The sequence below is a fragment of the Nilaparvata lugens genome, chromosome 2 (genome assembly GCF_014356525.2).
Source record: "Nilaparvata lugens isolate BPH chromosome 2, ASM1435652v1, whole genome shotgun sequence".
Lineage (NCBI taxonomy): Eukaryota > Metazoa > Arthropoda > Insecta > Hemiptera > Delphacidae > Nilaparvata > Nilaparvata lugens.
In genome coordinates this window covers 71,972,600-71,987,630 of record NC_052505.1, presented here as the reverse complement: position 1 = coordinate 71,987,630, position 15,031 = coordinate 71,972,600, and the positions used below count along the sequence as shown (strand labels likewise).

Here is a 15,031-nt window from a genome sequence, read left to right as displayed (position 1 = left end):
GAAAACGAACAATAATTAGTGCAATAACGATCCATATAGCATTTTGTAGAATATGACGATGTAAATGATAATTTTCAATGATTATTGTAACTGGCTTAGGTGATTGTAAACACAAATTTAAATTTTAGTTGGAATAGCCTACTAGAAATATTTTTCTAATTGTGTTAATTATTTACTTTGAAATTAATAATTGATAAATAATTAATTTGTTAATTATTTACTTTTTTGGAAATTCCATGTTAACTTATACAGCGCCTATTTATATAAAATATGAAGGATTGTGTGACAGAGACTTACTGGTCACTTAAATGTTGGAGATAAGCTAATGATTTTCTACAATAACAACACTGGATTATCACCAACATACTATTTATTGACAACTCTAGGTGAATCTACACACATTACTAAATAATGGTTGGAATGTAAATATTTACATATTTCAAATGGCTACTTGGGAAAGTAATAATTTACATTGCAATAATTCCCAGAGAAATTTTAAACTTATTAACATTTCAATATTATTTTCAGAAAATAATTATTTGATGATCAATTTTATTTACACAAGAATGGTAAAGTTGATCTAAATGTAATTCTAATAGCAATAATTAATTTGAATTTTAAAATAACTATATTCAATAATATACGTATATTCTCAATTTAGATAATACAGTATTATAAACATGTGATTAACATTTTATATCACAATTTTACAAAGTAAAATTATTTACTGAATGTAAAATCAATAATCGATTTTAAGTTTTAATATATGAGTACAAATTTTACATTAATTTGACAATTGAAAATCCAGTTGATATACACTTTTGCATTGTCCACCTTACTTTGAGTTTAACGTGGGAATAAAAAACTAATTGTAAAATGAATATTTGATAAGATCGTTTCAAATAAAAACGAAAACATTCCAAGAAAGTAATATTAGAATTATTATTTGAAAAACAATCCCTCGAGCTGCCATGGTAGTAGTTCATTCGGTTTGCAAGCTGGATAAAATCACAATACTTAATTTTAATAAGGAGTTCAACATGTGCGTTTACAATTAATGTAAATAGAATCTTTCAATGTTATAAAGAATTGATTTCTAGGAATAACGCTGTTTTTCTGTAAATTAATAGAGATTATAGAATTTAAAATTCATTAATGTACATTATACAAATAATAATTTATTTCTTAATAAATTTGTTAAGATCAAGCAATTTAGGTAGGTACATATTTAGATTCGCTGAAAGAAGACATGAAGCAAAACCAGCTTTCTATTCATTGCAGTTAAAAACACAACAGTGGATTTCCTGGGTACTTGAGGATTTATTGAGGAATCTAAGGAATCTAGTTTATAGATTAATTATTATTTCTTAATCGAAAGAATTGTTCTACTTTCTAGCTTCAAAAAGTAAATTTTAGTCATTTTACACACTTAAAAAGCCTTACAATCAAGATCTCACACAACTACATGAAATACATTTTCGCGAAAAATTATGTATACTGTACAATGACATTTTTATTGTTCTTTATATTGACATCGAATAACTTCCTTCATTTTCGGATAGAATGACGATCTACGATTATTAATTCAATTGCAACATGAAATGCCATTGAAAAATGTTGCTGAAATATTAAGCGACTTCCAGTAGTTATTCAATTTCATGTTACAAGTAAACGAATAATTTTATTGAAGTTTTCAAACATCTATAATCAAATATATATAGTTATAGCTCATTCCAATCTTTCGTTAGTGATATAACATTTATATTACATCTAGATAAAATATATATGTAATAACAGATATTATACTATCATCTACTATTTTTCTAAAAGTTGATCTGAACGTTTGAAAACCATTTCACAAGGCAATAACAATATAATAATAACATTATTAGAGTAATTTTCACTGAAACAAAATTTACGAATCAATTTGCATCGATTTAATGCAGAAATACTGAATTCTGAGATATAATAATTATATTACCCATTTTCACAACAAATTTTCCTCAGTAATAGTAATTATTCTTCAATTTAGAATTGATGATAAATCAATTACCGAGACAATAAGTGGCAAATAAAACATAAATATATGTTACTGTTTGATAATACAGTAAGCTGATATTAAACCCTTGGAACCAAACGAGTAATTTACTCTTTATTGCCGATCTAAACGCTACAATAGTTTTTTTATAATTATTTATTAATAATCACTTTGTAGTGTCAATAAGAATTGTGACGGAATGTTCAAAACAAATAATATCATCTTCCATGTTGTGTCAATGGGTTTGAAATTTCAGAATAATCATAATTTTTAAACCTTATTTTCAACCATGTCGATGTTGATTTTGTAGTAGACATAGGGAAAGTAGTCACTCTGCCCGAATCCAAGACCTGGAATGTCCACACTCTGAAAATTGAATGGAAAACAAACAATCAGTATAAAACAAAAAGTTATTCAACAGCAATAACTGTTCTAAAATTATGTTAGACGGGAGAAATCACATTGAATGGAATTTTTGAAGTGAGCTATGGAAAGCTCAGTCGAAAGAATAATTTTAGCGGTGATAGCGGTGTGGGGCGGTTAGTTTATCTTGCAGTCTGTTTGTGCTAACGACAGGGCAACCAACATTAAAGTACCCTCCAAAGCAGCAGTATTATTTATATGATTTTTGTAATACCAAATTTAATATTTGAAAAAATACCCAAGGGAATGAAAGACGATTTGTGTTTGGAGACAGTAGTTTTGAGAAGGTTGAGGAATTCAAATATCTGGGAGCTGTAATAACACAAAAAAACGAAGTCCCAATAGATATCAAAGCTAAAGTATCAGCTGGGAATAGATGTTATTATGCTTTAAAAACTTTTATCAATTCCCGACTTATCTCAAGAAGGCTAAAAGTGCAAGTTTACAACACTGTCATAAGACCAGCCGTACTATATGGTGCAGAAACCTGGGTACTTACTCAGAGGGACGAGACCATACTCAATGTCTGGGAAAGAAAGATCCTCCGAAAAATCTACGGACCCACCTATAGTGATGGAGAGTGGAGGATCCGCACTAACCAAGAGTTGCGAGAGCTCTACAACAACCCAGACATTGTAGTTGAAATAAAAATGAGACGTCTAGGTTGGTTAGGACATGTGGAGCGCATGGATGATTCAAGGAGCGCAAAGAAAGTCCACAGAATGAATCCTGGAGGAAGAAGACTGAGGGGAAGACCAAGAATGCGTTGGATTGACGACGTGGAGAATGACTTGAGGCAGATGGGTATCAGAGGATGGAGAAGGAAAGCTCAAAATTGGGACGAATGGAGAGGCATACTGCGGGAGGCCAAGACCCTCAATGGGTTGTAGAGCCGAGGAGTAAGTAAGTAAATTTAATATTTCTATCAAATTCAACACATGGTATAAAACATTTAGTAGAGTATTATTAGATGGTATTGTGAGACCAAATATTTCACGTGCATAGGAAATTGCACGTAGCGAAACTCATGCACTCGGGTTTACATATTGAAATTGGCAGGGAAATTGAATCAGTCATGAGTCTAGAAAACAGAATGTTGTAGTTAGTAAAATATATGGAGTATTTCCCAATAATGACAAATTTGATAGATATGCATGGGTTGCAAGTCTACTAAATATAACCATCTTACAACAGCGTTATCTAACGGAAGCTAAGGCAGATAACAATGCAATTACATCATTTTTCGGTAGTTAAATTTAATAGATGTACACACAACCGGGTAGTAGATCAAATTAAATTCATTAACATTAAATCCCAAAGCAAATAGAGAAATCGCACTGGAGACACAAATTAATAAATCAAAAATTTGATTTATCAATCAATTAATTGAGGTTGAGTGGTAGAGAGGACTTGAAAGTCCTAACTCCGCCTAAAAAAGAATTTTTCATTCATTCAATAAATTAATAATGAATTGTAAATAGCATAGCATACATCATGCTGAGCCCCCTGCTGAGTGCTGCTGTCCAGATGGCCGTACAAGCCATGCAGCACATCTCTCAGCCGCTTTGTGTTCTTCTTGTTAGGCTGAAGAAGCATTGCTTGGAAGTTCACCGGCAGCCCATACCTGCCAATCAAAAAATACTTTTCAAATGCGTATCATGGAATACAAGTCTGAACCAAGACGTCAATGAATTAGAATTGAAACCGTTCTAAGCTCAAGTCTGTAGTAATTATCTGGAAGTTGTGTTCAGTTGAATGATTCAATAAATAAATAAGTAAATAGTGCAGTACTTTCAGCAATTTACAGAGAGCAGATCTAGATCTAGCAAGATCCAAACAATAATTTATATCATAAAGATATAGTTCTGTCAAAAAGCCAAGAGATTGAGCCACAATACATTCTGACTTTTTCAAATTTCTGACAGAATAAGCTTGATAACAAAATACATGGCTGCTAACCTTTGTTTTGGATCCGCTAGTAATTTGGGCTAGTATAACCTTTACAGTGACTCAATAGTTTTGCTGATTTTCAATCTATACATAGATATCATGCTAAATACAAATTAAGCCTATTCATACTCCCAACCTTTCTTTTGGTAAAAACCGCTTGTAATTTGAGCCACTATAACATTTACAGTGACTATCAATAGTTTTGCTGTTCTTTTCATTTTTTATATAGAAACCATAATACAATTAATGAAAATTCACTATCAAACTAGATACATTTTAGGTTGAGTAAGAGTTTTAGCTTGTTATTGGTACAGCAAAAACAATATTTATATTCATTTATTCACCAAAAATATTTACAATACAATGTATATACAAAATTAAGCGACGGGATACACCCAAAACGGCTTACATTACCAATACCATTATTACAAATTTTTACATTTCAATTTGTCTAATGCTGCACCAAGGAAACTGTGGAGGTATTTAGTAAGGTTCCCTAAAGTTTCTGACGAAACTCAGAATCATCAAAAATAGCAAATATAGTGAAGAAATCAAAGTATTTCAATGTTAATCTATGTCAACTCATTGACGCAATAAGAAACTTGAGAACACTTACAGTAGAAGTATTTAGATACAAAGTAGATCAGATATATAGTGCTAGAATATTCAAAGATGAATCCTTAACAAAATGCAAAGTATAATAACAAATTGAAAGGACCTCTAAACTTCAGTAGAGAAGATTCACAGGAGAAAAGTTTATAACAAAATAATTATAACAAAGTTTATAACAAAAATAACATGAGTGTGAATACATCACTATAAGGCTGGCCACTAACGTTGGGACATGCATGTTTATCATGTACACACACATGTTCATCATGCATGTTTTGTAATCAGCGAGAGGCTTCTAACATAAAACAAACAATCAATAACAAAAAATAAACCACTCGGAAATGACAAATTATAATGATACAAAAATAATTTAACCTCAAATAGAACATCGAAGAAAAAAATAAAAAAACCTAACACCAAAAACATTTGCTCGTAGCCTTTCACTGTGATGACACAATGTATGACGACATGTATACACACATGTCCTACCGTTGGTGGCCAGCCCAAATGATATGTGATATATGACTATTGTGGGCTTGTGGCAAACTCACCTGAGGACGGACTCTACAAACACTCTGAGTGCTTTGACGTGAATCCAAGCGCAGAAGCACTCGCTGAAGTTCACTTTCAGCCATCTCACCAGTGGTCCCTGAACACAATATTATCTACTCAGTTATACTGCATTGGCTTGTTTCAAGTTCACAGCCGCACAATTGACTTATTTATTTATGTATTCAAGTGATTAAAATCATTGAACAAGACACGATTGGATGAAATATCGATTATTCATTTCCGTCATGATACAGTTATATAATTGTATTATAATATTGTAAAGCATGTCAGTGTTGTGAATAAATTTCAATTTCAATCAATTAATTACAGTACAATGAAAAAGTGAAATAAATTAATAATTTCATGCAAGAGTTACAGAAATTTGAGATTTGAGTTGTTTACTCATTACCTTCAATACAAACATATTATAGATACATTTGACCAATTCTTAAATAATAAACACAATTTTATATTATTTTAATAATTGAAGTGTCTACTCACAAATTGCTTCTTCTTATCAGTTACGAGTTTGGTAATTTCATTCTTGCCAGCTGCCAACTCCTCCTCATTGTAAGTGAATTCTCTGACAATGAATCTGTATCAATGAAAAATACTAAATTAAGGAAAAATACTTGATAATCAATATACAATAGAAATTACAAAACTTTATTCAATGAAACTAATGCAACCAGCCATTACTATCATGATAATAAATTCATTGATAGAGATGTTGACTGCAATTGGATTATAATTATTATTAAACGAAAATCCAAATTAAATGCTGTAAATTCCTGTAAAGCTATTGGATTCTTAAGGATGACTAGTTTGAGGAAAGTATTGTACCTAGAAACATCTAGAATCTAGAGGCGAAACAACATTCCGATAGAGACTTTACAAGGAAGCGATAAATTGGTGAACATTACAACATCTAGATTTCTATCACCCAATATATGAACTATTACAATTTAGCTCTAGTGAAAGTTAACACAACAAGAATATTGATTTCTATCACTTTGAATCTTGAAATGAACACATATTTCAAGAAATACGATTGCTTCGTATAAAATTACAAATTAGAATAAATTTAACAGAATTCACCAGTGAAAAACTTATAATAGTAAGCCTCAGGCTAGAGAGCTCGCTCAAAATGTCACTGATATTCTGTTAGTTGTTCTATTGAAATCAGTGGAAAGTAAAGAGAAATAGTTCAAATTACATTGCGTTATTGATTATTGCATGCAAAATCCAGCTGACTTCTGTTTTGTGATCTACAAATTACTACAAATGTCTTTCTTCGCACTTTCGATGTTATCCTGTTCTATCCCAGAAAAGGGCAAAGGAAAGAGTCAATTTTGTTGGCCGACGAACTTGATCTGTATAATGGTTCAAAAATGTGCGTTGAAATTTCGAAGTTGATTGATGGAGGTTTTTTGAAAGCTGATCTGAAAGTTTATTGATGATTGTTCGAAAGTAATCGTCAAACATACAAACCAACAGCCAAAAATGGACAGACTCAAGCTTCTAGTCATCAGTGAGAACTCGCTACTATCGTTCAATAATGAGAGTTGATTGATAAACCACTAATAGAATTGTAAAATTGATAATTGATGAGTTATTATTACAATAAAAATACTTTCCATGGAAATTCGAATGGAATTCTTAATTTGTTGAAACAATCTAGTATAACTCACTTCTTTTCTCTTGCGTGCAGCTTGAATTCTTCGACAACTTTCTTGAAGAGTGTTACGGTGAAAAGACCAAAGTCGTTATCTTGGTGCACCAGCTGCGTGGAGCGAGGCACTATCATTTCGGTCAACTTCTCATAACCGCCGTTCCAATCATTAAAGTTCGACCTTTCAGTAAAACATTGATAGTCAAGTATAAGAAAAAACGTGATTTTTATGTTGTCATATATTGAAAAATATATAACTAGGAAGATATACATCAACAAACTAATAATTATACACAGTACAGTATGTCTGAGAATGGAAAAATGGTGGAGCGGTGAATTTTTATATTTCCATTTATTGAAAAAAGATAACTAGAAAGATATACAAAAACAAATTAATAATTTCACACAGCACAGTATGTCTGAGGGTGGAGCGGCGAAGGTAGCTTCAAGATTGAGAGTGTTGAATGTATTTAAATGGTGGCGCACCCAGTGCTCCACCATCAATGTATATGCATTAAATGCATCACTCTCAACCTTGAAGCTACCTTCGCCGCTCCACAATGTTTCCACACTCAAAACAGGTTGCTTTATTCCGTATGTCAAATTAATGTGTGTTTTTTATGGGAATCACCATTCAAAAACATCAACAGAATAAGGTAATGTATAACAATAATCTAAATATGATAACCAAAGTATTGAAAACAAACCATCACATTGTTTTCCACAGAATAGCATTAGCAACTTCTTATATTTTAATCAGTGTCTGCTTGTCAAGTTTTAGAAAGTTAGAATTGTAACTTTTTCACCAGCTACTGTATAAATCAAATGTCATCGGTATAATAAATTCATCTTACAAAATTTTTAAGTAAACGTTTTGGAGTTGGTTAATATTGAATTCATATTTTTTAATAGAGCTTGAAGTATTGAAAGATCAACGTTTTTGGAGTTCGTTAATATTGAGTTTATATTTTTTAATAAAGCTTGAAGTATTAGTACTACGCTCACTGAAAAGAAACTTCATCAAATTGATCATTACATCCAACTAGGAGCAGTATTTTATTCTTACTGAATTCACATTCCAAGTTATTATAGTCTTAAATCCTCCTTCTAACATGGTATTAATTTCCAATAATATGTGAAACTATAACATGGTTTCAGCACTGTATCATAATACAGATCCAAGACGTTATTTGTAAACGAAATACAATGGAAGAATTTGATTTAGCACTGCGTGTGATTCAAATACAATATTATACCGCTTTTAAAGATTGCATTATTGCATAATTGCTTACATATTATTTAGAGTCCAGAACTGATACAGTCAACGGTATCAAGAATACAAAATTATATCTCCCTATTTTTTCTCTCGCTATCATTTTGATGAAGTGTACTTATTGTATCAATCAATAAAGATCTGAATTAGGTTTGAGTTACTGTACTCACTTTGGCACTACAACAAGCAATGTTGTGAGGTACTCAGAGTCCAAAATGAAATATTCCTTTTTCACGAGATCCGCCAGGTTGCGGGTCAGAAGGCTTCCACTGCAAAACAAAAATTAAAGCAAAATATAAGTTATTGATATTTTTGTTAAAAAAACATGACTAGTTCATGTCAATTTAGAAAGTCGCATTAGTAAACCAGTTCAAGGAATGTTTACCGATAAAAATAATTGAAACATGAAAAATTAACCTTCCGAGATATCAATAAAAATACCTGTCAACTCTGATACTAGATCCAAGCCATCTAGATTAAAAGATATTATAATAATTATTATTATTATGTTACATAATATCAACCATCTATCTATAGTGAGGTCTACGTTATAATGGCGTTTGATTAGCAATGGTATTGCTATCCTTGTCTATCATTCAACAAAACGGATAGCGCCATCTCTTTCTCGCTTTGCTCTGTTGCCAGATCGTCTTTTAACAATGTAGAATTCATAAATTACAAAATATTTCATCTTTATTATGAAAATTCATTATGAAATTATTGAAGAATATAATTTCTTGCTTAATAAAATATAATTGATTATTTTAAACGAGAATGAACAATTAATATTACATCAATAAATCTGTATACCTTCTATAGAAGGCATTGACTAGCACTAGACGAAGGATCGGCAACGTTGTTCTCCTATCTTTCTCCATTGCAATTATATCGTGTACCTCACTATATAGTCAGATATTACTGAAGTATGCATGAATTCTATCAGTCCTTGCAGATACGAACATGTGTGATGATTGGTGAATAGGCCTACATGCATATGCAGACAATCACGGTTATTGTTGGAATGAGCGTCATCAAGTTGAACTACCTAATGTATAACCTACCTAATGAGGATCAAGACCTAGGATGTAGTGGTTTTTCTCGACAAAATTTGTTGACGTGGCGAAGTTTGGACATTACCACCATAGAGAAGAGAGAGAGTACTTGTATCAGTTGTCTCTGGTACCACTCTACCACAAGTTTGCCCACTCAACCGGGTAAAATTGAAGATAATAGGGGAATAAATAGTCTAAGATAAATAATAGATCATTTTAAAATCATAGAGTTAAAAGCTGTTCAACTAATTAGGCTACTAGATTCATTATTGATCAAACTTTATATTGATTTTTTTATTTCTAAGTGTGATGTGCCCACTTGAGCTCCAGGCTTGTGCGTGGTAATGAGACGAATGATGATGAAAGATGAGTGAACCTACAATTTTAGGTTGATTCCGAAACACCGGAAAGGGTAAGTATAATAATTCTTTATCAAAATGATGCTATTCGAATTGGATACTGACGTTTGTTTCTTCTCCATATTCTGCAAGTTACTCTTGAGATTATTGTAAGCGGTGGACTTGGTCTTCAAGTCGGCATCAATCTGTCCGATCTGTTTGCTGATGATGTCAGCGATGTTTCGCAGCGACTGCTTGATCGGATACTTAGCCATGTCCCACTGGAATCTCGTGATGTAGCTGCGAAGGTCACCTAACGCCACCATCACAATAAGAGAATATATCAATTGGGCACACAATGGAAAACTCTAAAAATAGTTTTGTAAAAATCATAAAGCGTATAATTTTTAGTTTAAGGAATAAATATTCCTTAGTATAAGCATAAAGAAAAGATAGCATAAGAAGATATCCCATGGTATAGGTCGTATATGTTCCAAATTTTAAGCCGATTTTTTGTTCTCAAACCAATAACTGCCAACCATTCACTATTGGTTTATTGGAGAGAGAGTGCATGAACGACACAGTATGAAAGACTACCAGCGTCACATAGCTTCACGAAAGTGAGCTACTTGGACTATCGGCTTGAGTTAACATCGAAAATTGGAACATAAACGCCCTATACCATGAAGATCGTATAAGTACTCAATACTAGTTGGTTGAAAGTTTAATGAGCTCGTACAAAAATGACAACTATCAGTCTGATCGTTCATAAATAGAAATATGATCATAATTTTTTTTTGCCTCAATTTTCTATGAAGCTATAGAAGTTTCAACTCATTTTTAAAATTATAGGCCTACAGAAGAATTTTAATTGCAATCTCGCTTTGAATATTATGTATAAATGTAACTTATGTACAATTTATAATATAATATCGGGGGACCGAGCTCCGCTCTGGAGTGTAAAAGCATAGAAAATTTGTAACGAAAGATGAATTTATTCATTTTCTAAGTCGTACAATTAGTTTTACAGTTATATGAGGAGGCACAACAGGCTCATGCCCAAAACTGTGCCTTTTCAAATTTATACTACAGTCCAAATCAAAATCTAGGTTAAGCTACTGTCATTCAACACTCATCAAAATAAGAATTTATTCACTCTTCAAAAAACAAACACATCAATTACAAATAGATATACAGTACTATGAATTCAATTTAGAATGATATACTATGTTTTCCACAATATTTGTCAATATGCTATGTACTATTTTACACTAACATCATCTAGTTACTGTTTTGGACTTTCTGAAGTAAACATATTTTTTGAAATAAAAAAACAGAAATAAACGAAAATAATTTTTTCTTGCTGAATTATTCTCGTGAGATCAGCTGAGGAATATCCCACACATGCACTCGCTCACTCGATACCATTACGGTATGGAAAAAACGACAAAATTTCCAGCTGTTTTTCTAAGGACGTATTTATCCTTTTAATTCTCTTAAGCGAGTTATCCGAGGGTTGAGACCTAGTGCAATCGAATTTTCATATCATAAACCTACTTTGTTCCAAATTTCGTGGGAATCGTTAGAGCCGTTTTCGAGGTCCGGTCACATACAGATATATATAAACATTAAAACATCTAAACAGAAATTGCTCGTTTAATAGTATAGGATATAATATATAATATGTACCTTACATACAAATTACTGGAAAAAAATAGTATGATGAAACAAATTCAAGTGTTACAGTTGTGTTGTGTGTGATGTGGTACTTTTCCATAATGAAAACTAAAAGAAAAAATAAAAGTGGTTGACAATTTCTATTTGTGTTTTCATTAAATTCAAGTGTAATAGTGTTCATGGTTCAAATAGCATGAAAAAATCTCATTTGATCACAAAAAATGACATAGAACCTGACCCAAATAAAATAAATAAATCAAAATCATGATAGAACATTTAAATCCAAAGATTTAAGATATATATTGGAACAAACACTTACCATTATTGGCTTGTAAATTCTCATGAAGTTTGTCACGTTGATCTTCAAGAACTTCTCCCAAATAATTTGCAACTTTATGAGTGACTGTGTCAACAAAGTTGTCTAATTTGCCCAAATCATCAGACAGGCCGACCAATTGATCAAGGGTTCCAACCTTCGACCAAAATTATTTTTGTAAACATGATTGATTATAAACTCACTTCAATAGTATACTTATAACTGACTTTATAATATGTAAAAATGGGATTTATATAATAATGAACTCCTATTAATGATCCATTACGAATGGCGAAATAAGTTATTGTTTATAACATTGTTTCACGGGAATAATGCAAAAGAAAAATACTTGAGATATTTTGATATTCACAATAACTAGCTTGATGAAAAAATACTTTCTGTGATGGATTGTTCTTCGGATAAACAATGTGGATTAGATACATTTTCCTTAATGAACAAAACAACCGATAAAACCTGCTTTCCCGTCTATAAAACATGATCAAACTTTGAAAGCTTGAATACACGAAAATCACGAACTCATCATTTTATTTAGCAACAAGCGTTCGAGATTTTTTCCTGAATGATGTTTATATCGGTTACGGCTTTTACTTGTGCGTGAACAATTAAATCAGATTTTGATACGAAAAAACAACCATGGTATTATTTTCTATAATTTATTGGAAAAACACAGTTTTATTTTTGTCACAACCGCATTTATTAGATTTTTACACAGGACTGCAGTTTCGTTTTAAACCTACACAACTGACATCATCAGCAAATACAGCTGAAGATTGTTGGTTTCAACAAGAAAGTGCAGTCCTGTGTAAAAGTATATTAAATGTGATTGTGACAAAAATAAAACTGTGTTTTTCATTTATTTATCAAGTAGCTTTTCAGATACGGTAAACCTTTCTGTATTTCGAAAAAGGTAGAAATTGTCCAAGTTTGAGATGTCTCACCTTTAGATCCGGAATATGAAATTTGTGATTGACAGACAAATTTTGTTGTTTGTTCGTAACATTGTCAAGGGCTTCCCATGTCTGCTGGCAGGTCTTGTCTCCAGGTGCCGAAATCAACCAGTATTCAGACATTTTCCAAAATGGTTGTGACTAGAATCAATAGAGTATACCGGTTAATTTTTATATAAAACGAAGAGAAATTGAGTTACCTATATAAAAATTATATCTTTTGTGCAAACAGTTTTTGAAATTATATCTTTTGTGCAAACAGTTTTTAAAGTGGTAAAACTTTCAAAAAGACATGAAAAGGAAAAAACTTGTGAAAAGTTATTAAAAAATCAACCACATTTTGCACATAGGTTAATACTCAGGTGGTTTCAGGTTAAGTTAACCTGATAGGTTAACTTTCAGGTGGAGCTCCCCTGAAAACCATGGAGGATTACCTCTCCAATAGAATGCAGGTCACATCGGTGAATGGTGCGGAATCACGGTCGAAGGAGGTGATCTATGGAGTGCCGCAGGGATCGATTCTTGGTCCTCTGTTGTTCCTTGTATTCATCAACGACTTCAGTGTGCATGGAAGAGGCTTATTGTTCGCTGATGATACCACCCTGCTGGCCCAGGATGAGGACCCCCAAACTGCTGTTGCCCAGTCTAATCTTTTTGTAGATGAGGCTTGCCAGTGGTTTAAATAAAAAAACTCATCAACTAAACTCTCTACTCATTGAGAGATGATGAGACCAGTGGACTTGTAGACCAGTTTGAGATTGTTTCATGTGTTAGTATGACAGTCCATCTACAGAGCCACACGAAACAACCTATCTGCGGCCATCTCTCGTTATTTGTGTATTGATTGTTTTATATTTTGACGAAGTCTGTCTGGCGACTTCCGGTCATGGACTGAATATACTGAATTACTCCAGATTAAAAACTGCTTGTTGAACTTACTTCAATCTAGAACGCCGCTATTTCATGCTACTCCTCTCAAGATTATTCAAGAAATCCATCCTCATTTTTTAATGTTGTCAGAAAGTGTTTAGCAATCGTAGACCAGTTGCTGGCAGAGGCAAACAACACTGTCCGGGGCTATGCATTGAATAACTCACTCCACTTCCCAGAAAAACAGACCACTAAAAGGAGATAACCCAGCCGAACGAATGTCTGCTGACACAATTTGACAACCCCTGAGTGAAGAGGATAATCAGAATTACTGTCAACTCGAATTCTTGACTCGCTCGCACACTTTTCAACGCAATGGTTGCTGAGCCTGGCATCTAAAAATTAACTTAGGTTTCTTCTTCAATGTGGTTTTAAATAGTTATTATAATACATCGCCAAACATTGTCTAAATCTCAAACCCAATAAAGTAAAGTACTCAAATTATAACTTCAATATAATAAATAAGATTTTAATATGGATTATAAATCATAACTTTTGATAAGAATAAAATATCAGGTTAGGCACTATTTTTTCAGCACCTATTTTATACCTGAAACAACAGCAAATACCCAACAGTGAGAAAATATTCTCATCAACCAGATAGGCTAGATAAGACACTACACTCGATCAAAGAGCATTTTACAGTTGACTAGATTAAAAACATTACTTTGATTTGTTGCTTTGTGCTAAATTCAAGAATCTCTATGATTAATGCAACATATTGTATTACAATGCTAGAGTATTAAAGAATATAATAAAATGGAAAGATACAATCAGACTTAAAAAATGGGTGTAGCCACTCTAATACACAGAGCTTTACAAGATTTCTAGAAACTTATTGAGATGAACAATGCTAAAAATAGAAACTAACTGGTTTCTTATACTTTAAAATATGATTTTTTAAAAATAACAATGGGATAAAATAAAAATATTTTGATAGCAAAGATGAAGTAGGTTAAGGTTGTTATGGTACACAACACAACTTATAAAAGAAAAATAATCTTTCAAATGAATGAAGACTTACCTTTTGAATAAAAATTACTCAATTATGAAGTTTGTGTAAGATTAAATTTGAAAAATATAGCTCAAATAGAACTGTTTTTAAATCGTTACAACAAGATGCCAAGACCTTCCATACCTTTTCACGTGATTTATCAGTGACATCTACCGTCGAATTCACGAGACGACGAAACACATATGAAAGATCAGCTGACTTGGGCTTTCCGTCAT

At 32.2% G+C, this 15,031-nt stretch overlaps 1 protein-coding gene across 1 annotated transcript; it reads right to left on the bottom strand.

Annotated features, from left to right (window-relative positions):
- Window positions 1-352: 352 nt before the first annotated feature.
- Window positions 353-14,996, bottom strand: LOC111043995 (V-type proton ATPase subunit C). The gene is made up of 10 exons (XM_022329047.2): window positions 14,826-14,996; window positions 12,863-13,012; window positions 11,907-12,060; window positions 10,037-10,223; window positions 8,691-8,789; window positions 7,267-7,428; window positions 6,077-6,170; window positions 5,575-5,672; window positions 3,953-4,085; window positions 353-2,404 (listed from the first exon to the last, which is right to left on the bottom strand). The coding sequence occupies exons 2-10, from the start codon at window positions 12,992-12,994 to the stop codon at window positions 2,309-2,311; spliced, it is 1,155 nt and encodes a 384-aa protein (XP_022184739.1). The 5' UTR covers window positions 12,995-13,012; window positions 14,826-14,996; the 3' UTR covers window positions 353-2,308.
- Window positions 14,997-15,031: the final 35 nt, after the last annotated feature.

Excerpts from the sequence above, each read along its gene's own strand:
- LOC111043995 (XM_022329047.2), bottom strand. The coding sequence starts at position 12,994 with ATGTCTGAATACTGGTTGATTTCGGCACCTGGAGACAAGACCTGCCAG. Across the intron at positions 10,224-11,906 it reads GAATTTACAAGCCAATAATG|GTGACCTTCGCAGCTACATC; the intron begins GTAAGTGTTTGT and ends TGGTGGCGTTAG. Across the intron at positions 5,673-6,076 it reads CTGATAAGAAGAAGCAATTT|GGACCACTGGTGAGATGGCT; the intron begins GTGAGTAGACAC and ends TATTGTGTTCAG.